General features: G+C 48.1%; 1 protein-coding gene across 1 annotated transcript; it reads right to left on the bottom strand.

The window, feature by feature from the left end:
• Positions 1-74: 74 nt before the first annotated feature.
• Positions 75-4,967, bottom strand: LOC100381333 (uncharacterized). Its single transcript, NM_001345997.1, has 2 exons — positions 4,685-4,967; positions 75-305 (listed from the first exon to the last, which is right to left on the bottom strand). The coding sequence occupies exon 1, from the start codon at positions 4,910-4,912 to the stop codon at positions 4,709-4,711; it is 204 nt and encodes a 67-aa protein (NP_001332926.1). The 5' UTR covers positions 4,913-4,967; the 3' UTR covers positions 75-305; positions 4,685-4,708.
• Between the last annotated feature and the right edge of the window lie 19,735 nt (positions 4,968-24,702).

Below are 24,702 nucleotides of genomic sequence, written 5' to 3'. Positions count from 1 at the left end.
ACTAGACCTCTGAAAAGTAATGTACTCCACCAACCAACAATGGAACATCTCAACTTTTAACGGAAACGCACTTGCAAACTCAAATAAGCACATAAAAGATAGTCCAGGATTCTTGAATTACATGAGCACTGTCAGATCCATATAGCAAGGATTAACACAGGGTCCCAAGACAATAGTTGGACGGACCAGTGGGCAAGTCTACCTGGTCACAGATTACAATATGGTCATGGCTGACCTTATGAGCTCAAAACTGTAAAAACATCAACAGCACCAGTGCTTGGTAAAGTTGGCTCCAGCTTCTTGACCTGCAACATATAGTATCACCAATTAATCACACAAACATTAAAGTAGCTGGGTATTGGATTACGAGGAAACAGAGATTGAACGCAAATTAATCAAGTGTAGGAATGCTATGACTAGGAGGAAATTCATATTCATAGCTCGCAAACCAGAAAGCCAATAGCCAAATCATGAGGTAATTCGTTGGATTTCATTTGCAGACATGTGCTGTGAATTTTGACCAACCCCAGCATAATATAAAGCGAAAACCCTCAAAACTAATGATACTTAGGACCTCCTTTGGAACACAGGATTTATATATATATTTTGGAAAAATAGGATAGGAATGCATATGTAAAACATGAGAATGAAAAACATGAATTTTATAGGAGTAGGTGTTTGGATGAACCGCAGGAAAACAGAGGAAACAAGAAACCAAAGACAGTACAGTAAACTCTATAGTTTCCCATGGTTTGAGTGAATGTTTTTTCCCCATGGTTTTCAGAGAGAAGTTTCCCATGTTTTTCCTGTTTGTTATTTGTGCGAACCAAAATGGCCCTACATCAATTCCTCAGAAATCAGTTCATTTTCACATAAAAAACAGGAAAAAGTTCCCGCAATCCTAAGGGTATGTTCGGTTACACTAATCCAGAGGGGGATTGGAGGGGATTAAATCCCCTCCTAGTCAAAAATGACTAGGCGGGAATTTAAACCCCTCCAATCCCCCCTCTGGATTGGTGTAACCGAACAAACGGGGCTTAGCTCTATGACTCTATCCATAGGAATGGGAATCCTGCGTTTTTCCGGGCTTGTTCGGTTAGGAAGGGATTGAAGGGGATTGGAGGTGATTAAATCCCTTCCTAGTCAAAATTGAATAGAAGGAGATTTAATCTCATTCAATCCCCTCCGATCCCCTTGCAACCGAACATGCCCTTAGAGAGGGCATTAAAGCATGGGGAAATCAGTTTATTGATAAACCAAAGGATATCTCCACAATTTTAAACAGGTCTACAGTAATAAAACTTGAGGAGGAAAAAACCTCAGCCAAATGTCTGCTTAACATCATATACAATGCACATGCACCTTAGAAGATATTTCAAACTATTAACCCGTGTCTATGGTAATCTATTTCACAAGATCTTTTGGCTCTTACCTTCCTCTGTACCACCCAGACCTTACTCGAAAAAAACAAACATCATTGCTTTTGCACAGTCAGCAGGCCACCTCTCGGTTTGCTCAGGAAGAGCATGTTCCCATTTGCTGAGGATCCTTGCCAATCCTACTCTCTCTCTCTCTCCCCCCCACCCCCCCCCCCTTCTGCTTGCAAAATTATACCATACTCATGGCTCTCGTCTCCCCCCAATACCACCCAGGACCTTGTTTAAAAAGATGAATACCATTGCTACCCCATGGTGTCCCTGACATCTCTGCTTGTTCAGAAAGAGCAGATTTATGATCGTTGTGGATCCTTGTCGGTCCTATCTGATATCTTTCTATTGTCATCTCTCAATCTCTATACCCTTGCTACATCAGAGACAATGATGGAGTATGCGGCAGCCATGGTTACCGTCAAGGTGATCTACAGGGTGGAGTGTTTAAGTAGTGTCGATGGGGCTGGCAAAGCTAGTCCATTGGGGAGGTCAACAGCATTGGGTGTTTGAGTCTCTGAGAGGATCGTGATTGTGCCATGGGATTTGAAAGCAGGTCAGAGCCAAACAATCTCTGCTGTCTACCATCCCCCTACATTTGCAGTGTAACTTGACGCCATTTACATTAACACTTGAAGCGCACCAACCAAAAACTATGTTAGTAATAAGTGATTAATCTACATATAATTAATTACTTCTTGTTAAAAGCCACTAGAAATTGGAGGCTCCTCCGCATTCGGCGGGGCTTCCGCCCACCGCGTCTCGCCACGTGTGCCAATGGACGCCGTCGCGTTCCCGCTGTCGCCCGCACCGTTCCTCGACGACGACCTCGATTTCGGGGACTTCACCTTCGTCTCCGCGCCGCAGCCGCAGCCGCCCACCGCCGCCTTCGCGACCTTCGACGACGACTGGGGCGACTTTGTGGCAAGCGGGCTCGGATCCGACGCGGGCACATCTGCCCCAACGACCGTGCCAGCCGCCGCTCCCTCCTCCTCGCCTTGGGAGAAGCCGCGGGGCCCGCTGCCCCTCTCCCTGTTCGGCGCCGATGCCGACGACGACGGCCAGGAGGAGGAGGAAGGGTCGGCCGGGCCGCCGCCGATGGCCACGGCGCCCCAGTGCGCTCTGTCCGTCCCATCCAACGGGTCGCGCCCCGCGGATCTGAAGGACCTCATAGCTGGCCTCTACGGATCTCAGCCGCCCCACACCGCCGACGCGGTCCCGCAGGTGAAAGCGTGTTGTTTTTTCATCCTCTCGTGTCTCGTGTGTGCGAGCGAGCGTGCGCCTCCCTCCCCATCTCGCGATCCCAGTTCGATCCGCTCTACCGATCCGACCCGCCCTCCGCGGCCGGGCAATTCGGCCGCCGCTGCTCGGATTCGCGTGGGCTCGCCCTCAGATTCGCTCTCCCCGGCGCCCCAAACCCTAGATCCGCCGCTGGTCGTCCCACCGCCGCCGCCATGTTCTGGCGCATGACCGGCCTCTCCGCGGCCTCGCCCGTGAGTTCCCCTTCGTCTGCTCCTCATCACACCTTTGCTGCCTCTCTCAGGTTAAGAGCGTGAGCGTGCGGGCGCTGTGACTGAGCTGCGGGGTGGTTTGTTTGCTTGTTCTGGATTGGGTCGTAATGTGTATTCCCGTTGGAACTTCGTTCTGGAATTAGTGTACGAGTGTGTTGTGGCTTAGGGATGTGTGATTTTTGCGTTTATGAGTACGTGTATGCTGTTCCCGTGGATTTGAGGGTGCCAGTGGGATCAGAGCGTGTGCTGCTGAAAGGAATGATATGCCTTGGTTCTGGTTGGGCTTATGTTTCGGGGAAGATTGAATTATTTGTGGATGAGATTCATTTTATGGCAAAGAGGCGGCTTTGTCTGTTTTCTTATGCTGAACACATGTCTTGTGGCTTTATATTTTATTACACATTGTCTTGTGGCATTCTGCTTCATAACTTTGTAACTAAGGATATGCATTCAGGGAGCACAGAAGGGATCTACAATCTCTGATGAAAACAACAAAGCGACTGCAATGGGAGGGGATATTCAGGTGTGTTCCTGATCATTTGTGTCTACAAATGAGATATTTCTTGTGAATATATTGAAGGATTGCCTTGACAATAACTTTTTTGTGTGTATTGTTGTGTTCGTGTGCATCAACTTGAGAACCCGTAATCATTGTTATTAATCTATTTTCCATCACTCCAGGAAATATATGACAAACTAAAAGATTCTTCATTGCCCGAAGGCTTTTTCACAGAGGAACGGCCTTGGAAGGATGTATATATATCACAGAACTCCTTAATTGTATCAAAGAGGATCATCTGAAGGATTTTGAACAAAAGTATTGTTTAGCAGAAAAGATAGAAGGGGTATGTATCATACTATTATTGTCTATGTCATGTAAGTTTCCGATCGTTATCTGGTGCATTGTTAAATCCACATCTTCGCCGCCACGACATAACCCTGGATAGGGCGGCCGTAAGGGCGCCGTCTGTTCTAGTCTACATACAAGTGAGCTGCCCCAGAATTGATGGTCTTGATGCCACAATAATTATGTTGGCAGACTACTAAGTACTGTACTAACTACCAGTGGAGAAGATAAATAGTTGCAGAAGTTTGTCATTTCTCTCAAATCTGAAATATTTAGTGGGTGTTTAATGCACTAGAGCTAATAGTTAGTTGAAAAAATGCTAGTGGAATTAGCTAGCTAACTATTAGCTATTTTGCTAAAAGTAGCTAATAGCTGAAATATTACCTAGACTGTTTGAATGTTTTGAGCTAATTTTGAAAGCTAGCTCTAGTGCATTGAAACACCCCTTTAAGCTGGTGTGTCACGGCTGATAGATACAAGTGGAGAAGATAAATGTTTATGGGTCAAACTCTCGTAGTCAGTAAAATGGTCTCGCGAGATTTCCGAATAAGTCTAACCCTTTCATTTCAAATATATTATGTTTAGTGGTTTACTGGTTCCCGGACAGTGTGTTGACATGCTATTCGACAAAAGGTGAATGCATAGAGAACACTGTGCAGATAAGAGACGCGTCTGGTCCCAAAGCTTTGGTGAACATAACCGCGCAGGGCTGTTGTGTCCAGTGTGCGAATTCATAACCCGATATAAAGGAAACAATAGAACGCAATCCTGAAAGGGCAGATCTACATGAACAAACCCTATCAAATCCTCCAAATGGATTGTTCAATCCAAGCCTGGTCAAACAAACTCATTTCTCCAGGTAAACAAGGGCGCGGGCGCGGGCGCGGGTGGGGGCTTACCGAGTCACGGATCCTGCCGGCGATCTAGTGGTGGTTGTCGCCGGAGGGGCGGTAGAGGCGGTTGTAGGCGGCCTCGCCGACGAGGTAGATCCCGAAGGCGACGATGGCGATGCCGAGCCCGGGTGTGGCGTGGCGCAGCTGGTTCCCCGCCATAGGGTGCCTCCTCCACTCGTCCCTCCGCCGGAAGAACTCCCCAGTCGCGTTGAGTCCCTTCCCTCCGCTCGCCATCGCCTCCGCCGCGCTCTCGATCCCTTCCCCTCTCTCTCACAACTGTCCGAAGCAGGAAGATAGGCACGCGCACAATAACCCAAGCCCAGGTAATATACGCAGCCCAGTCCACCCACCCAACCTGGGCTCACACGGCCCGAACTCTGCTCTGCCCGCGCGACCTGTCGTGACAGCGCGAGAGTTTGTTCTCTCGGCTTCTTCTGGTTCAGACGTTCAGCTACAGCTCTATGCCTCTATGGCTCTATCTCATGGCGACGGCGACGTCGTCGGCGCCGCTGCTCCCGAAGCCCGCACTCCGAGCTGCGTCCTCTTCTTCTCTACACACCCCAAATCCAAGGTCCAAGATACAGCGAGCCACCCCAGAACAGCAGGACCAACATGTCGACACCAAGTGGAGGAGGCAGCCGAGGGCCCCGCCCCGGCGCGGCGAGGGAGCCAAGAGACGCCTGCGCAGCCTCGTCCAGCGCGGGGAAATCGACGAAGCGCTCGTGCTCTTCGATTCCATGGCCTCCGGCGGCGGCAGGAACTGCCCGCCCGTTGTCCCCTGCAACATCCTCATCAAGCGGCTGTGCTCGGACGGCCGCGTCTCCGACGCGGAGCGCGTGTTCGCGGCGCTCGGCCCCTCCGCCACCGTCGTCACCTACAACACCATGGTAAACGGGTACTGCCGCGCCGGCCGGATCGAGGACGCGCGCCGCCTCATCAACGGCATGCCGTTCCCGCCGGACACGTTCACGTTCAACCCGCTCATCCGCGCGCTCTGCGTCCGCGGGCGCATCCCTGACGCCCTGGCGGTGTTCGACGACATGCTCCACCGGGGATGCTCCCCGAGCGTCGTCACCTACAGCATCCTCCTGGACGCCACCTGCAAGGAGAGCGGCTACAGGCAGGCCATGGCGCTCCTCGACGAGATGCGCGCCAAGGGCTGCGAGCCGGACATTGTCACGTACAATGTCCTCATCAATGCCATGTGCAACGAGGGCGACGTTGATGAAGCTCTGAACATATTGAGCAACCTGCCGTCTCATGGATGCAAACCTGACGCTGTCACGTACACACCTGTGTTGAAGAGTCTGTGTGGCTCTGAACGGTGGAAGGAGGTTGAGGAGCTCTTGGCTGAGATGACCAGCAACAATTGTGCGCCAGATGAGGTGACATTCAACACAATAGTCACTTCCCTGTGTCAGCAAGGCTTGGTTGATCGTGCAATCGAAGTGGTTGATCATATGTCAGAGCACGGATGCGTCGCTGACATCGTCACATACAGCAGTATTCTTGATGGTTTGTGCGACGTAGGGCGCGTTGACGACGCAGTTGAGTTGTTAAGCAGACTGAAATCCTACGGGTGCAAACCCGATACAATTGCCTATACCACTGTTCTGAAGGGCCTGTGCAGCACAGAACAATGGGAGCGTGCCGAGGAGCTCATGGCCGAGATGCTCTGCAGCGATTGCCCCCCTGACGAAGTGACATTCAACACAGTAGTTGCTTCTCTATGTCAGAAAGGGTTGGTCGATCGTGCAATCAGAGTCGTTGAGCAGATGTCAGAGAACGGTTGCAGCCCTGACATTGTCACATACAACTGTATCATCGATGGTCTGTGCAACGAAAGCTGTATTGACGATGCCATGGAATTGTTAAGCGATCTGCAGTCCTGTGGGTGCAAGCCTGATATAGTTACCTTCAACACTTTACTGAAGGGCCTGTGTGGCGTTGACCGGTGGGAGGATGCTGAGCAGCTCATGGCTAACATGATGCGCAGTAACTGTCCCCCTGACGAATTGACGTTTAATACGGTAATCACTTCTTTGTGCCAGAAAGGATTACTTACGCAGGCAATCGAAACTCTGAAGATAATGGCTGAGAATGGTTGCGTTCCGAACTCATCTACCTACAGCATAGTAGTCGATGCACTTCTGAAGGCCGGAAAGGCTCAGGCAGCCCTTGAGCTGCTGAGTGGCATGACAAATGGTACTCCAGATCTGATTACTTATAATACAGTAATTTCCAATCTTACCAAGGCCGGGAAAATGGAGGAAGCTCTTGACTTGTTGCGTGTGATGGTCTCTAATGGCCTTTGCCCGGACACGACCACATACAGATCTTTGGCCTATGGTGTCTGTAGAGAAGATGGAACCGACAGGGCGGTCAGAATGCTCCGCAGGGTGCAAGATACGGGCTTGTCGCCTGACACTACATTCTACAATGATGTTCTTCTTGGTTTCTGTCGAGATCGGAGAACGGATCTTGCCATCGATTGCTTTGCTCATATGGTCTCCAGTGGCTGCATGCCTGATGAATCGACCTACGTTATCCTCCTTGAGGCTCTTGCTTATGGGGGTCTTTTGGACGAGGCAAAACGACTTCTAGCCAGCCTGTGTTCTCTTGGCGTTTTAGATAAGAAGTTGATCGAGGAAGAAAGCCACTACTCGTAGACTGAGCGTTTGAACCAGAAATGAGCAAGCGGACGGTCCGCGCCTGTGGGCCGGACGGTCCGCGCGTGCGCAGAACAGATTAGGGTTTCGAGTTTTGTGCTACGGTTGTTAGCTATATTCACGGGATTAGCTCGGAATCAGTTGTGTAAAGGGTCCAGCCCCCCTCCTCTATAAATAGAGAGGTCTACGGCCGATTTGTAATCAACAATCGAATCAATACAACTTCTATTTCGCATTTTACCTTAGGAGTAGTTCTAGTCTAGTTTAGGTTTAGCCTCTTGATCCCCAAATTCTCCGCCTCTCCTCGACTCTACGTTGATTAGAGGAGTCTAGGTCAGCCTGCCCGAGCCTAGACAACTCCTAGGATCTCTCCTCCCCGACGGGGTCCCTCCCGGGAGCGAGATCCAGGCGTCGCCGGCGATCTTCCGCCGCCCCTGCGCACGCGCGGACCGTCCGGCCCTAGGGCGCGGACCGTCCGGCCGTCAGGCAGGAAACCAGAGCTCCTGCACCAGGTCGCGGACCGTCCGGCCCTGCGCCACGGACCGTCCGCGCTTGACCAGAGAGCACCGTCGCCTCACGCCAGGTCGCGAACCGTCCGGCCCCAGGCCGCGGACCGTCCGCGCCTGACCAGAGAGCAACGCCGCCGGTTCTTCTTGAGTATTTGGCGCTCCAAAAAAGCGTCAACATACTTTTTGGTGACTCCGCTGGGGAAAAACATATCTAAGCTCATCAAATCGGCCCTCAATGGCCGGTTCAAGGGATAGCTCTGATATTTCTCCAAGCAACATCATAGAGCCGACTTGGGAAACCTTGCCGGCTGACGAGCAGCTCCAGTTCGAGGAGCACAAGGAGCGGATGATCCAGGAGGCGAAAGCAAAATTCTTGGCCAACTTCAAAGTGGACAGGAACAACAAGGTCGTCCGACATCGGGCGACGGATCCGGCTTCGCTCCAACCCACGCCAGATATCCCCAATGTAAGTAATACCAACGATCTGCAATCTCTTAGAAATTATGTAGAAGATCAGCGTGAACAAATGCAGAACATCATAGGGGGTATGCAAAGCGATCTTAAAAAACTAGTGCGTGCATTTGATAAATCTAGTATCACAAATTTTCCTTCGCACGAGGTTGAGTTAGGAGGTAACACGCGTAACACATCGGCTATAGGTTGTCACGACCAGTCACAACCCCTTTATGGGATGCCGATGGACACATACCCTGAGCAACCGCAAATCGGCAGCAAATCAGCTGATCTGCACATGCCCGGACCGTCCGCACGTGAGCGCGGACCGTCCGGACCAACAACAGTCGGGCCGATTTTTAATGAGTTACCTAGATATGCGCCCGAATCACCACACACGACACAGAATCTAAACTACCCAGTCGGACCGTCCGCGTACAACAACGGACGGTCCGCACATAATCACGGACGGTCCGGGCCAATGTCCGGACAGTCCGCACATGACCTTTTTGAGGAGGATTGTTACCGGAATCCTCACCCGTCCCAGCAGCACTTCCCATCGCACTATACAATGCATCAACCCATTAATTCAAGATCTAGAGCCCAGGAAAGCTTTCCGGCCCCACCCAGGAGGCCGGAAAGAAACGATCAAACCTATGACCCATATAGGGCAAATGAAAATGCACCACGTAACTCAAACCAATGGGGGGAAAGACAACATGCTAATATCCAGCCAACCCCACCTATGTTTGACCAGAGAGCCGATGGTCTCGCACTGGCTGCCATTGATATAGTAAGGGAAGAAATAGCCGGGGCGTTCCGAGATAAGCTCGGAGTAAGCATGGTCCCTGGGGGGCAATCATATCGGAAACCTTATGACAGCCGATTTGATCACCACCCATACCCACAGGGAACCAGGATACCCGAATTCGCAAAATTTTCGGGTGATCAAGGGAAAAACACACGCGAACATATAGGCCAGTTCTTAGCACAATTGGGAGAATTGGCCGACACAGAGGCATTTCGCGTACGTTTATTTTCATTATCGCTAACAGGAACCGCGTTTGCATGGTATGCCACTTTACCTCCTAATTCCATTTCATCATGGGGGATCTAGAACAAAAATTTCATGATCATTTTTTCTCCGGTGACTATGAGTTGGATTTGGTAGATTTAGTGTCGTTGCGACAGACAAAAGATGAATCGGTTAATGATTACATCCGGAGATTCCGAGATACAAGAAACCGATGCTTTCAAATTCATTTAGCAGAGAAACAGCTAGTAGGATTAGCCTTTAATGGTCTGCGATATTATTTAAAAGAAAGATTAGAAGGCATCCAATTTTTTACACTAGCACAGTTACACCAGAGAGATTTGGCTTGCGAAAGCCGGAGCAAAGAAACTGCTAAAACAATGCGTCACAACGTACACATAGTAGAATGCGACCAAAGTAGCTCAGATGACGAATCAGCAGAAGTGTACGCTGCCGAAATGGTTTGGCCAAAGCAGGCCAAATCTTCGGCTTGTGCTTCCTTACAGCTGGTTCAAAAGAAACGGCAAGAGGAGGTAAAGTTTATATTTAATGTTGGTAAATGTGATAAAATATTTGATGAGTTACTTAAAAATGGCAATATTAAAATAAATCACACTGTTCCATCCGCCGACGAGCTAAAACGTCGTGCGTACTGCAAGTGGCATAACTCATTTTCTCATGCCACTAATGATTGTAATGTATTTCGGCGACAGATTCAATCGGCCATTAACGAAGGACGATTGAAATTTCAGGAAATGCAGGTGGATACAGAGCCCTTTCCGATGAACATGATTGACTTCGAGGGCAAGAAAGTCCTGGTTCGGCCAAATACAGCCGATAAAGGCAAAGGCAAGGAAACAATCCTCGGTAATGCTAAAAAGGCCGATGGGGATTGTAAAGTTTCTTGCAGGAAAGTGGTGGCCGAGAAGACTCCCGATGGAGGGGAGACCCTGAAGGTGACCATCACAGCCTCTAGCACTGGGGGGCAAGCGCCGACAGGGAGACAGTTGCGGGAACCCGTGCTGCGCATCACGGACAGTCCGCCGTCCCGACGCGGACGGTCCGACGCTTCTCCGGACGGTCCGGAGGACTCTGGCGGACGGTCCGGCCATGCTCAGGACTCGCAGCGACCACGTACCTTCAAACCACGACGACCAGAGATAGGTACGTGGAAAACAAATACATTTAAAGCAGCTGGTCAGCTGATCAAGCCTGGCCCAACTTTCGATCAATTGTTGTCTAAATATGTGAAAAAGAAGGCCGGCCCCAGTGACCGGCCACCGAAGCGACCCCGCTCACCCATTCATGAGCAACGTCAGGTCAGGCCGATTGGACCACCTCACCAATCGGAAGAAATGAAAGATCCTATTGTACAATTGAGACCTAACATGCCGACATGGACCCCTCCACCTCCTTATCCATCTATGTCATATCCATACACATACTTACCTCCACCATATGTCCCAAATCAAATGTGGGGCATGCCACCATATCCATTTGGGATGCCATAGTACCCCGCCTGGGGGGCACCCCAAACGTCCGTTTTTGATAGGTTGGCGCCGCCAGTGCAAGACCGATTGAGCGCTGCTGAATCAGGTCACCAGGCACAGGCCCAACAAGATTGCCGGACTACTCGGCCTCCTAGGCCTACCAATCCGGCAGGGGGGCATATGCCTGTAGCAACTCAAAGAACAACAAAAAAGGACATCATCAAAATAGGCACCGCAGATGTTGTCATACAGGGAGACAATAAAGGGCCGATGATTTTCGGCGAATCGGCCAACACAACTGAAAAGGATACGGCTACCATCAAAACAGCCGATCCAAAATACTCCATGCCTCGATGGTGCCCAGCGGGATTGACACGATCCCAAAAGAGAAAATTACAGCGCCTAAGAGGAAAGGAGAGCCAGGAGAAGGAGGCGGAAAAGACATTTAATGACACACATCCACTATACCCGCCACCGCAAAAGAAATGGAGACCGAAGGCCGTTGAGAAAAAACAAACGACCACAGAAATAGAAAGTCAACCTACACCAGGCGCGGACCGTCCGGTCCCCGCGCACGGACCGTCCGCCGTTCACCAGGAAGCCTCTGGACAACCTGCACCAGGCGCGGACCGTCCGGCCCCCGCGTGCGGACCGTCCGCCGTTCACCGGGAGGCCTCCAACGACACGACAACATCAATGGAAGAGGACGACTTGCTGGGAGAAGACCTGGTCGACTACGAGGCTTCTCCAGAACGCCCAGGTATGGATGCAAATATTATTACATTTTCCGCCGATTGTACTATTATCGGCGACGATGAACCTGTGGTTGCCCAGTTTGATTTTGGTCCTAAAGAAGCCGCCTTTACTAAACCAAAAGAATCGGTAAATCATTTAAAGCCGCTCTTCGTGCGCGGCCACATTGATGGGATACCGATTGCTAAGATGTTGGTAGATGGAGGGGCGGCTGTAAATCTAATGCCTTATTCATTGTACAGAAAATTAGGTAAACAAGATGACGAACTTGTCAAGACCAACATGACCCTCAGCGGTGTTGGAACTGATAGTTCGATCAAAGCCAGGGGAGTCACGTCCGTTGAATTAACCATCGGGACTGTTGGGGACTTGTTCTCAAATGCTATGAGTCAAGAACAAGGCAACATAGAAAATGTTAATCGGTAAAGTCCTTCGTCCTTCGAAGCATTATTCCTCTCAGGATATAATGGTTTTCGGACGAAGGTTATGAAGGGCATACTTTCATAAATACATTATATAATGATGAAGGATGAATTGTAAAGAATATAATGAACAACATAAACAATTATATATTATTATCATGTATAAACAGAAATAACGTTGAATTACAAATGTACCTTCAACTTGAAGGAGATGAAAGTACAAGCGTGACGCAAAAGTGAATGCCAAATCAGCGTGAACAGTACGGGGGTACTGTTCACCTATTTATAGGCACAGGACACAGCCTATGCAAAATTACATTCATGCCCTTTACATTTGATAATAATTCTATTGTAATCTATCGAGGTCTGAATAGCCTTTTCATCTTTAAGTCGGTTTCATTTTGTTGCTATCATGCCGAAGCTTTCCTGCTCACACCTTCGGCGCTGTATCAACCTTCGTATTATTCTGGTCTGCTGTGATACCGACTTGAGTCCGAAGATGCCTGTTCACACATTAAACTCCAGAAATATTGTTAAATCCTGTTTTTGAGGACCTTCGTAAGCCGAAGGCCCACAACAGTAGCCCCTCGCAATATTAATTTGTTTAAAACAATAAATTTAGATTGCGACATGGACGAAGGCTTTACGCCGAAGGTCCGAAAAAACACCTTCCCTCTGCTAGAATAGCAACATTCACTGACAAGCGGGGTCTTTCAATTTTCAACGCACTGGGCGTATAAATACGGTCATACCGCAAACTCATTTGGCACGCTCTCTTGCCATCTGCTCTCGCTCACTCGATTTTTAGCTTTTGCGTACTAAGATTTGCTGAGCTTTTAGCTTTGAAGCTTCGGCTTTGAAAACAATTTTTTAGTGTTTCCGAAGATGTCTGGAGATAAGAAGGCTGCTGCTGAGATGAAGCTGAGTCTTGACGAAGAGAAAAACTTGGGGTTTCTTATAGCGATGTCGAAGACCAACACAGAAAAAATCACCAAGGAGATTCTAGAAGGCTTGTCTGAGGATACTGGTGACAGCGACAGTTATGATGTGGACAGCGGTGGTGAAGACTCCGAAGATCGCCCCTGGCGACCAAGCCATTCAGTTTATGGTAAATCAACTATCAAAGAGAATCATCTTGTCAATATGAGAGGAAGGTATTTCCGGGATTTGTCCATTGTGAGGGCCGACGAAGGGGAGAAGACTTGTCCACACCCTGAAGAGAATGAAGTCGTAGTGTACCGAAGCTTTTTGAAAGCTGGGCTGCGATTTCCCTTGAGCAGCTTCGTCGTGGAGGTGTTGAAAATCTTCGAAGTCTATCTTCACCAACTTACCCCCGAGGCAATTGTAAGGCTGAATATCTTCGTGTGGGCCGTGAGAAGCCAAGGTCTGAAGCCTGATGCAAAAAGCTTCTGCAATGTACACGAATTATCATACGAAATAAAACCTTGGGGTAAGGAACAGTATCATAATAATTTTGGCTGCTAAAGTTTCGTTTCTCGGTCTGGGTCAAGATGTCCCGTGCCAACCTTTCGGAAGAGATGGCCCGGCGACTGGATGACAGAATGGTTTTATGTGAAGAATGACCTGTCAGTACGAGAAGATATCAAAGGTATAATTATGCGCCTTATTTGGCAAAGCTTCGGCCTTCGGAGGCCGAAGGTTGAAATGAATGAAGCTGCCGAAGAATGCCAGAGGGCCTTCGGCGTTATCTGTTCTTTTATTGGAACGAGAGATTTAGTACAAGAGCATATTGCCTTCAGGGTATGGCCGCTCGCGGAGAAATGGGAAATGCCGCAAGAAACCATAAAAAAGGCCGACGAAGGTGGACTTGTCAGACTGAAGTACACCTTCAAGTTCGGAGATAAATTCGTTGAGCCAGATGATGACTGGTTAAAAAGCATTGAAAATTTAAGTGATGAGCTGCTTGGGGCTTATTCGAAGGCTGAAGATACTGCACTGTCAGCAGCCTTTGGAGGCCGAAAAAAGAAGAGGCTGAATCGGGTGTTTGATGCGATCGGGTTCGTCTACCCTGACTATCGCTATCCCATTCGAGGGCAGAAGAGAAAAAACATAACCTCTGCAAAAGAAGAAGCTGCAACTGCTCCTAGCGAGCCAGAACCGAAAAGAAAAAGGATAAAGGTTCTCACACATAGGCCGCGCTATATTGAACCAGCTTCGGTGCCCGAGTTCACCGGAGAGACTTCTTCGGCCACCGAGGCTGAAAAGCCAACCAAATCAACCTTGCTGCCAGAAGTTGCAGAAATGGCCGAAGCGCCAACAAGGATAAAATTGAAAGAACCAGAGATTTTGCTACCATAAACCAAAGGGATGGCCGAAGCGCCATCCACAGAAAAAATGGAAGAAGTGAAAAAACCAACTGAAGAAAAAACATCAGAAGTTTTGAGTCCTGCAGCAAATGTTGAGACAGTAAAAAATCAAAAAGTGCCAGCAGTGACTCCGAAAAGAAAGAGAATGGCAAATGTGTTAGATGTACTGGAAACAATTAAATCTTCAAGCACTCCTCCAAAGAAGACTACTGCCATTCCCGAAGCGAAAACTGAAATTTCTAATATTAAAGCTCCAGAGCAAGAAACTGAAGCCGAAGCTGGGTCCTCAGAGCCCGCGAAGATGAAATCCTTGGAAACTGAGGAAGAAAAAATAACAGAGCCAACTTTTGTTGAAGAAATCGGTGTCATTGCCCCCGAAGCATCCTCCAAAGTCCGTGATTATATTGTTCGTCATGCTTCGGGGAAAAAAATATCAGAAAAAGAAGAGCAAGAGGCCCAGCGCTACGCCCAAAAACTGAAGTATCCAAAGGGGGCGTTAATATTCAATGGCAGTGGAGAAGAAGACTTTTTGTATTGTCTCCCTGACAGCAAAGAGATTTCTGTCTGCCGGGAGATGAGCAAGAGCTTCGGATTCCCAACACTGGAAGACGGGCTCTCAGTGTTATCGAAAAATGATTTGGCCGACAGTCTAGCATATAATAGCTTAAAGGTACAACAAATGGAATCTTTGTAATTTCTTGCTGGGACCAAAATTTTTCCTTTAGTTAAATCTATTGACACACACATATTTCTCTTTGCAGGGCCTGATACTTAGCAATGCCCTCAGGGCACAAAAAGATGCTGAAGACGAAGGGTGTACTATAGCCTTGAGCAACCTTCGTTCCGAAGTAATTGAACTGAGGAACGAAGGTCTCGAAAAAGATAAGATATTACATTCATTGATAAATAAAATAAAAGAAGACGAAGCTGCTTTTAAAAGTTAAGCTGAAGCTCAGAAGCGCGAAATTGAAGATCTTCGGAAACAACTGGCCAGAGCCAAGGAAGAACGCATACTTGAAGAAACAAAGCGAGAACTCAGCGACCAATGGGCAGATCACTTAGAAGGAACTGTTGAAGAGCTTCGGTCGTCCAAGAAGAGATGCTATAACAAATCTATAGAGTGTGTTAAGAAGTTAAAGGCTAGCTTCGCCAGGGTTGGCGCCTTCTCAAGCGAAGAAAACTTTACGAGAGGCAATCCCGAAGGTCCCATTGAATGGATCGACCACGAAGCTGAGGCCTTCGAAGAAATTTTAAATAGCCGTGGAGATATATGTGTTTTCTCTGGTGCCAGAGGAATTGCCACCATTTTAGAGAAGAAGGGCTGCGAACATGTAAAAATTTTAGCACAATCCGAAGCTGCTTTGTCCTTTGAAGATGCAAGAGATCCTTCGGCCGAAGCTAGCATGATCGGTGGAAAATTTTTCACCGATATCTGGGATAATGGTGGCCGAGAAATGGCCGGAGAAATTATTCAAAAAAGTGAAAAGGGCATTCACGATGCTAGAGAAGTGGCTGAGGCTGCTGAAAAGAGCGCAGAGCCCGAAGGTCAATTAGGTATTAACTAATAGTTTTTATTGTGTTGTAATTTTTGGTTTTAAGCTTCGTTTGCCATTTGTAATAGCAATGTAGCCGTATCCTGTTCTTCTTCAGATCCTGCTAAAGCGTCTCCGGGCCCTCAGCCGAAAGGAGACGACGAAATTAAAAAGATAGCTGAAGCCATTATGGATGAAGTCGTCAATCGGCTCCTGAATGAGGCTGCAGAAGTTGTTCTGAAAGAAGATTAAATACTTATTGTAAATTATACTTCTGAAATGTAATATGTGTGACATCTTGTGGCCCTGAATGTAATATACCTGCTTTTATTATTTAATTCTTTACGATGCATGAAATTTTACATACGTACCGTTTTTGAGTCTTTGACGAAAAAAACACCTTCCCTTCTTTTCATGCTTCGTGAAGAATAATTTCCATTTGTCACCACAATATTCGTGGTGCTCTGATGAATAATATCCAAGCTTCGTGAAAATGTTGTCCGAAGCTACTTAGCATGATTTTCCCTTTTCAAAACATTCTTCCGAAGATCGATGTCATGTCCCCTTCTTGTGCCGTATGCAACATGATGTATGATGCTTATGCTATGCGAAATGATGCGATGATGCTATGCTGTGTAAGATGGTGTTTATTCCGAAGATACACACATTCCTGCGACAAAACACATAATCTTTTGAATCAGCATTGTCTTTTTACTATAAGCCTCCCTTAGGAGCTTCTTCGCCTTTTACTTCAGCGGAATCAGCGTTTATTTTTCGCTGTAAGCCTCCCTTAGGAGCTTCTTCGCCTTTTACTTTCAGCGGTATTCGCGTTGACTTTTCGCGCTTCGCCTTTTACTTAGGCGGTATCAGCGTTGACTTTTCGCTGTATGCTCTGCATTCCCTTTGGAACGACTTTGGAGCAGAAAACTTATACTGCGCTCCCTTTGGAACGACTTTTTTGTGACTTCGGCAAACTTACTCTGCGTTCCTTAGAACGACTTTTTGTTGCTTCGAAGAATTTTCGATAATTCGAAGGTCCTCTTTGTTATCACAAGTCTTTCAACAATTTAAGCCTGTGAAGAAAATATATTTTCCTTGTGGGAATCAACGAAACTATTTACATGAAACCTGAACAATGTCCTTTATTACAGAAAATAAAACTGAATGAAAAAGATTGCTATTAAGGTAGGATATTTGTCAATAGATGTGCTTTGACTCTGGCACAGTGCTGTTGACTGTGCGAGCTTCGGACTGTTCTCTGAAGTCCCTTTGATGTGGAGCATATTGGCTCCCTTCTGGCTGCTGACCTTGTTGCAGCGGTGGTGGAGGCGGAGGTTGTTGCCAGGAAGCCTGAGGTTGACTCGCCGAAGCAACAGAAACTGCAGGGTGCTTGCCTACATACTCTGGGATGTAAGGCGAATGATACGAAGCAGTGTGCATGACCTGCTTCGGCTGAGCCTGTTGTGCTGCCGCTTCGGCTATTTCTTTTTGCTTCTGGATGGTAACGTGACACATCCTGGTGGTATGACCTTTGTTCTCACCACAGAATAAGCAAAAGATTCTTCTCGGTTGATCGCCAAATCTTCCTCCGAAGCCCCTGGCGCCTCTGCCTCTTGGAGCTGGTGGTCGGAAGGAGCCTTGCTGTTGCCCCGAAGCCTGTGAGGAACATTGTGGCCTTTGCTGTTGGCTCCCTCTATCATCATTTTGTGTAGAGTTATGAATTGATCTAACATGCCTCGGGTAGAACCTCCCTCCGAAGCCCCTGGTCATTTCAGAAAACCTGAAAGCCTCCTCCCTTCTTTGGCGAAAATCATTATCGGCCCGAATGTACTCGTCCATCTTCTGGAGCAGCTTCTCCAAAGTTTGAGGAGGCTTCCTAGCGAAGTACTGAGCTGACGGTCCTGGCCGAAGCCCCTTGATCATGGCCTCAATGACAATTTCATTGGGCACCGTTGGTGCCTGTGCCCTCAAACGCAAGAACCTTCGGACATACGCCTGAAGGTATTCTTCGTGATCCTGGGTGCACTGGAACAGAGCTTGAGCAGTAACCGGCTTCGTCTGAAACCCTTGGAAGCTAGTTAACAACAAGTCCTTCAGCTTCTGCCATGAAGTGATCGTTCCTGGTCGAAGGGAGGAATACCAGGTTTGAGCGACACTCCTGACAGCCATAACAAAAGATTTGGCCATGACTGCAGCATTGCCACCATACGAAGATACTGTTGCTTCGTAGCTCATCAAAAACTGCTTCGGGTCTGAGTGGCCATCGAATACGGGAAGCTGAGGCGGCTTGTAGGACGGAGGCCAAGGTGTAGCCTGCAGCTCAGCGGACAGAGGAGAAGCATCGTCAAAAACAAAATTCCCATGATGGAAATTGTCATACCAGTCATCTTCGTTGGGAAAACCCTCCTGATGAAGGTCTTGGTGCTGAGGCCTTCGGTGTTGCTCATCCTGGGCAAGATGACGAACTTCTTCAGAGGCTTCGTCTATCTGCCTCTGCAGTTCAGCTAGCCTGGCCATCTTTTCTTTCTTCCTCTGCACTTGTTGATGAAGCATCTCCATATCTCTGATTTCTTGATCTATCTCGTCCTCTGGTGGTGTCGGGCTGACAGCCTTCCTTTTCTGGCTTCGGGCCTCCCGAAGGGAGACTGTCTCCTGATTGTGGTCCAGCGGTTGCAGAGCTGCAGCCCCAGTTGCTGAAGCTTTCTTCGGCGCCATAACGAAGGTTTATGATCGCCGAAGGTGTTCAAAAAACTCAAAGAGTGGAAGTGAGTTCACCGGAGGTGGGCGCCAATGTTGGGGACTTGTTCTCAAATGCTATGTGTCAAGAACAAGGCAACATAGAAAATGTTAATCGGTAAAGTCCTTCGTCCTTCGAAGCATTATTCCTCTCAGGATATAATGGTTTTCGGACGAAGGTTATGAAGGGCATACTTTCATAAATACATTATATAATGATGAAGGATGAATTGTAAAGAATATAATGAACAACATAAACAATTATATATTATTATCATGTATAAACAGAAATAACGTTGAATTACAAATGTACCTTCAACTTGAAGGAGATGAAAGTACAAGCGTGACACAAAAGTGAATGCCAAATCAGCGTGAACAGTACGGGGGTACTGTTCACCTATTTATAGGCACAGGACACAGCCTATGCAAAATTACATTCATGCCCTTTACATTTGATAATAATTCTATTGTAATCTATCGAGGTCTGAATAGTCTTTTCATCTTTAAGTCGGTTTCATTTTGTTGCTATCATGCCGAAGCTTTCCTGCTCACACCTTCGGCGCTGTATCAACCTTCGTATTATTCTGGTCTGCTGTGATACCGACTTGAGTCCGAAGATGCCTGTTCACACATTAAACTCTAGAAATATTGTTAAATCCTGTTTTTGAGGACCTTCGTAAGCCGAAGGCCCCCAACAGGGACTAAGACCCTTGCTGCTGCATTCTTTGTCGCTGATGTAGAAGGAAATTACAGTTTAATCCTAGGCAGAGATTGGATTCACGCCAATCAATGTATACCTTCTACATTACATCAAATGCTAATACAATGGGTAGGCGATGACATAGAACAAGTACATGCTGATGTATCGGCCTGCATCGCTGTGGCCGATGCCCCTGTACTCTGGACTTATGAGACTGCTACATGTCTCACAGGAGTAGATTTTTCTGATTATCAATTCATAAGTATAGATAAGAAAGGTTTCATTCCTGTAATGCTAGAGCCGATGGAGAATCGGCTAAATCCTAAATAAAGTTTAAATGATGAATACACACAAAGTTCATGAGTCTCTGATCACGGACAGTTCGGCTTCCAAGGCCGGATGGTCTGGTCTTTCACAAAAGGGTTCGGACTTTAAGACCGAACATGTATCACAGCAAAAGGACAGTATTACGGATGATCCGGTCCCCGAGACCGGAAAGTCCGCCGTCACACAAAGACCTTCTGATTCCTCTGTGGGGAACATGATAGAGGAATTAAGAGATCTTGATAAACTAGGACAGGGATTTACATCGGCCGATCCTTTGGAGGAGATTGACATAGGAGATGGTAAAACTCCAAGGCCGACTTTTGTAAACAAGACCCTGGAGACCGATCCTAGAGATGAGATGATCGGTCTATTGAAGGAATATTCAGATTGCTTTGCTTGGAATTACACTGAGATGCCTGGATTAAGCCGAGAGATCGTAGAGCATCGGCTGCCTATCAAGTCTGGTTTCAGACCTTTCAAGCAAAGAGCTAGAACATTTCGTCCAGATCTTCTCCCACACATCAAGGACGAAATCCACCGGCTACTAGAAGCTGATTTTATCAGACCTTGCAGATACGCATAGTGGGTCTCCAATATTGTGCCGGTGGAGAAGGAGTCAGGTAAACTTAGAGTATGCATTGATTTTCGCAATTTAAATAGAGCAACTCCTAAAGACGAATACCCCATGCCCATAGCCAACACATTAATCAATAATGCATAAGGAAACAGAATTATTAGCTTCCTTGATGGTAATGCCGGATATAATCAGATTTTCATGGCCGAAGAAGATGCGTCTAAAACGGCCTTTATATGTCCAGGCTTCATTGGTTTATTTGAGTGGGTCATCATGACATTTGGTCTGAAAAATGCTGGTGCCACTTATCAGAGGGCTATGAATTTGATCTTCCATGAATTGTTAGGAAACATTGTGGAAGTTTACATTGATGATATTGTAGTCAAATCGGCTGAGTTTAGTTCTCATATAGCTGATTTGCGCAAAGCCTTTGATAAAATGCGTCAGTATGGTTTGAAAATGAACCCACATAAATGTGCTTTTGGAGTGTCGGCTGGTAAGTTTTTAGGATTTGTCATACATGAACATGGTATAGAGATAGACCCTGACCGAATCAAGTCTATTCGGAATGTGGGGCCTCCGACCTGTAAGGTCGAGGTACAGAGGTTCCTCGGCAAGGTGAATTATTTACGAAGGTTTATTTCTAACCTAGCCGGGAAGATTGATGTGTTTACCCCTATTCTTCGGCTTAAGAATGATGCTGAATTCGCTTGGGGGGCAGAACAGCAAGAAGCATTTGATCTCATCAAAAAATACTTATCTTCGGCTCCCGTATTAAAAGCACCACGAGCTGGAGTGCCATTTCGATTATACATTGCAGCTGAGGATAAGGTCATTGGGGCTGTTCTGACACAAGAAACTGAGGGGAAGGAGCATGTGGTGACATATCTAAGCCGAAGGTTGGTGGATGCTGAAACAAGGTACACTTTTATTGAAAAGTTATGTTTATGCTTGTTTTATGCCTGCACCAAATGTAGATGTTATTTACTGTCTAGTCATTGCACTGTTTCTGGTCAAGCCGATGTGATCAAATACATGTTGCATAACCCAATTATGAGTGGTAGAATTGGTAAGTGGGCTTATGCACTAATAGAATATGACTTGGCCTATGAACCACTGAAATCTATGAAAGGCCAAGTCGTAGCGGATTTTATTGTAGAACATCGGGTTAATGATGTTTATGAGCTAGACATGTCATACCTCACTATTACTCCTTGGACTTTATATTTTGATGGATCAGTTTGCAATGAAGGGCAAGGAATTGGCATTGTACTTGTTTCACCAAGTAATGTCTCCTTTGACTTCTCTAGCCGATTGAAAACTTATTGCACTAATAATCAAGCTGAATATGAGGCCCTCCTATTCGGCTTAGAACTCTTAAATGGTATGGGAGTAAAACATGTGAAGGTATTTGGTGATTCTCAGCTGGTTGTCCAACAAGTGTTAGAAGAATATCAATGTTTTGATGGTACTCTAAATAGTTACCTTAAGAAATGTTGGAGCATAATCCATTCATTTGATGAATTCAGTATTTGGCATATCTCTAGAGTTGAGAATCATAGAGCTAATGATTTGGCACAAGATGCATCAGGTTATCGGATAAAGAGAGGGAAGTTTCACAAAACTGAAAATCTGATAACTAGTGCAAAGCCAAATTCCCAGGTCGCGGACTGTCCGCGTGATGACGCCGGACCGTCCGGGGTTACCAGAAATGTTCTTTTCATCAATTCGGCTGACAATGAAGCCGATGCAAGTGATTGGAGGACACCTATACTTAATTATTTATGAAATCCCAATATCAGGACAGATAAGAACATTGAGCGAACAACTTTCAAGTATATTTTGATGAGTGATGAACTTTACCGCCGAACAGTCAATGACATCCTGCTTAAGTGCTTGGGCCCAGATGATGCTATATTAGCTATGGCCGAAGTACATGAGGGAATTTGTGGTACTCATCAATCAGCTCCAAAGATGAAGTGGTTGTTGCGAAGGTCTGGTTTTTATTGGCATAGTATGATAGCTGATTGTTTCAAGTACTACAAGGGTTGCCAAGTATGTCAAAAATTCGGCGACCTACAATTGGTCCCTGCAGCCGAATTACATCCTATTATCAAGCTTTGGCCGTTCAGAGGATGGAGATTAGACTTTATTGGAGAAATTCATCCTTCATCATCAAAGGGGCATCGGTTTGTGTTAGTTGCCACTGACTACTTCACCAAATGGACTGAAGCTGTTGCTCTAAAGAACATGACACACAAGGAGGTAATTGAGTTTATAACTAAGCATATCATTCAAAGATTCGACATTCACCAGACCTTAACTACAGATCAAGGTACTTCTTTTATGTCAAAGGAGGTACGTGAATTTGTTGAATTATACAAAATTAAGCTGCTTAATTCATCTCCATATTATGCTCAGGCCAATGGTCAGGCCGAGTCTAGCAATAGGACATTGATTAATTTGATAAAAAAGAAAATATCTGATAATCCTAAACATTGGCATAAGATTTTGTCCGAAGCTTTATGGGCTCATAGAATATCTAAACATAGTGCTACTAAAGTATCTCCTTTTGAGCTTGTATATGGGCAGGAAGCAGTATTGCCTGTGGAAATAAGTTTGAATGCTGTCAGGTTCGCCAGACAAAATGATCTAACTATCACTGATTATTATAATTCAATGATGGATAATATTGATGAGGTGACCGACAAGAGGGTGATAGCTTTGGGAGCAATAGAAAAGGACAAGATTATGGTAGCCAGGGCCTACAATAAGAAGGTCAAAGCAAAGTCATTTCAAGTAGGGGATCTGGTGTGGAAGACCATCTTGCCTCTAAGGAATAAAGACCGGAAGTTTGGGAAATGGTCGCCAAGCTGGGAGGGTCCTTATAAAGTAAAACAGGTAATGTCTGGTAATGTCGGCGTTTCGAGACCGGGGGGTCCCTCGGGCCGACGAGTGAGTGTCGCCGCGTGCCCCAGCCCAGATGGGTCGAGCGCGAGGGCGAGCGCGAAGGGGGGAAGAAGCGAGGCGGTCGGAGACCGGCGTGAGAGAGGTGGGAATCCCGCGGCCTTCGTGTTCGTCCCGCACCCAGGCCGGGTGCGCTTGCAGTAGGGGGTTACAAGCGTCCACGCGGGTGAGGGAGCAAGCGGCTTCCAAGCGAGCGCCTGTCTCGTCCTCGTCCCCGCGCGGCCAACCCTCTCTAAGAGGGCCCTGGTCCTTCCTTTTATAGGCATAAGGAGAGGATCCAGGTGTACAATGGGGGGTGTAGCAGAGTGCTACGTGTCTAGCGGGGGAGAGCTAGCGCCCTAAGTACATGTCGATGTGGCAGCCGGAGAGATTTTGGCACCCAGCTGGTGTGATGTCGTGGCCGTCGGAGGAGCGATGGGGCCTGGCGGAGGGACAGCTGTCGGAGCGGTTGAGTCCTTGCTGACGTCCTCTTGCTTCCGTAAGGGGGCTGGTAGCCGCCGTCGTCACAGAGTATGCGGGGCGCCATCATTGCCTATCTGGCGGTGCTGGCCAGATGGGACGCCGGTCTTGTTCCCTGCGGCCCGAGTCAGCTCGGGGTAGGGTGATGATGGTGCCTCCTTGTTGACGTAGCTGGCCCGCGCCCTAGGTTGGGCGATGTGGAGGCTCCTCCAAAGCCGGGGTCGAGTCTGTCTTCCATGGCCGAGGCCGAGTCCGAGCCCCTGGGTCGGGCGAGGCGGAGGTCGTCGGCAGAGGCCAGGGCGGAGTCCGAGCCCTGGGGTCGGGCGAAGCGGAGTTCGTCGTCTTCTGGGGCTGAGCCCGAGTCCGAGCCCTGGGTCGGGCGGAGCGGAGTTCGCTGTCTTCCGGGACTTAGCCCGAGTCCGAGCCCTGGGTCGGGCGGAGCGAAGTTCGCCGTCTTCCGGGACTTAGCCCGAGTCCGAGCCCTGGGTTGGGTGGAGCGGAGTTCGCCGTCTTCCGGGACTTAGCCCGAGTCCGAGCCCTGGGTCGGGCGGAGCGGAGTTCGCCGTCTTCCGGGGCTGAGCCCGAGTCCGAGCCCTGGGTCGGGCGGAGCGGAGTTCGCCGTCTTCCGGGACTTAGCCCGAGTCCGAGCCCTGGGTCGGGCGGATCGGAGCTTCCTATGGTGCCTTTGGCAGGGCCTGACTGCCTGTCAGTTTCACTCTGTCAAGTGGAACTGCAGTCGGAGTGGCGCAGGCGGCGCTGTCCTTCTGTCAGGCCGGTCAGTGGAGCGGCGAAGTGACAGCGGTCACTTCGGCTCTGCCGGGGGGCGCGCGTCAGGATAAAGGTGTCAGGCCACCTTTGCGTTAAATGCTCCTGCGACTTGGTCGGTCGGTGCGACGATTTAGTCAGGGTTGCTTCTTAGCGAAGGCAGGGCCTCGGGCGAGCCGGAAATACGTTTGCCGTTGGAGGGGGGCCTCGGGCGAGACGGAAATCCTCCGAGGTCGGCTGCCCTTGTCCGAGGCTAGGCTCGGGCGAGGCGTGATCGAGTCGCTCGAATGGACTGATCCCTAACTTAA

Source organism: Zea mays, chromosome 5, assembly GCF_902167145.1.
Source record: "Zea mays cultivar B73 chromosome 5, Zm-B73-REFERENCE-NAM-5.0, whole genome shotgun sequence".
Classification (NCBI taxonomy): Eukaryota; Viridiplantae; Streptophyta; class Magnoliopsida; order Poales; family Poaceae; genus Zea; species Zea mays.
This window is presented reverse-complemented; position numbering and strand designations above follow the sequence as displayed.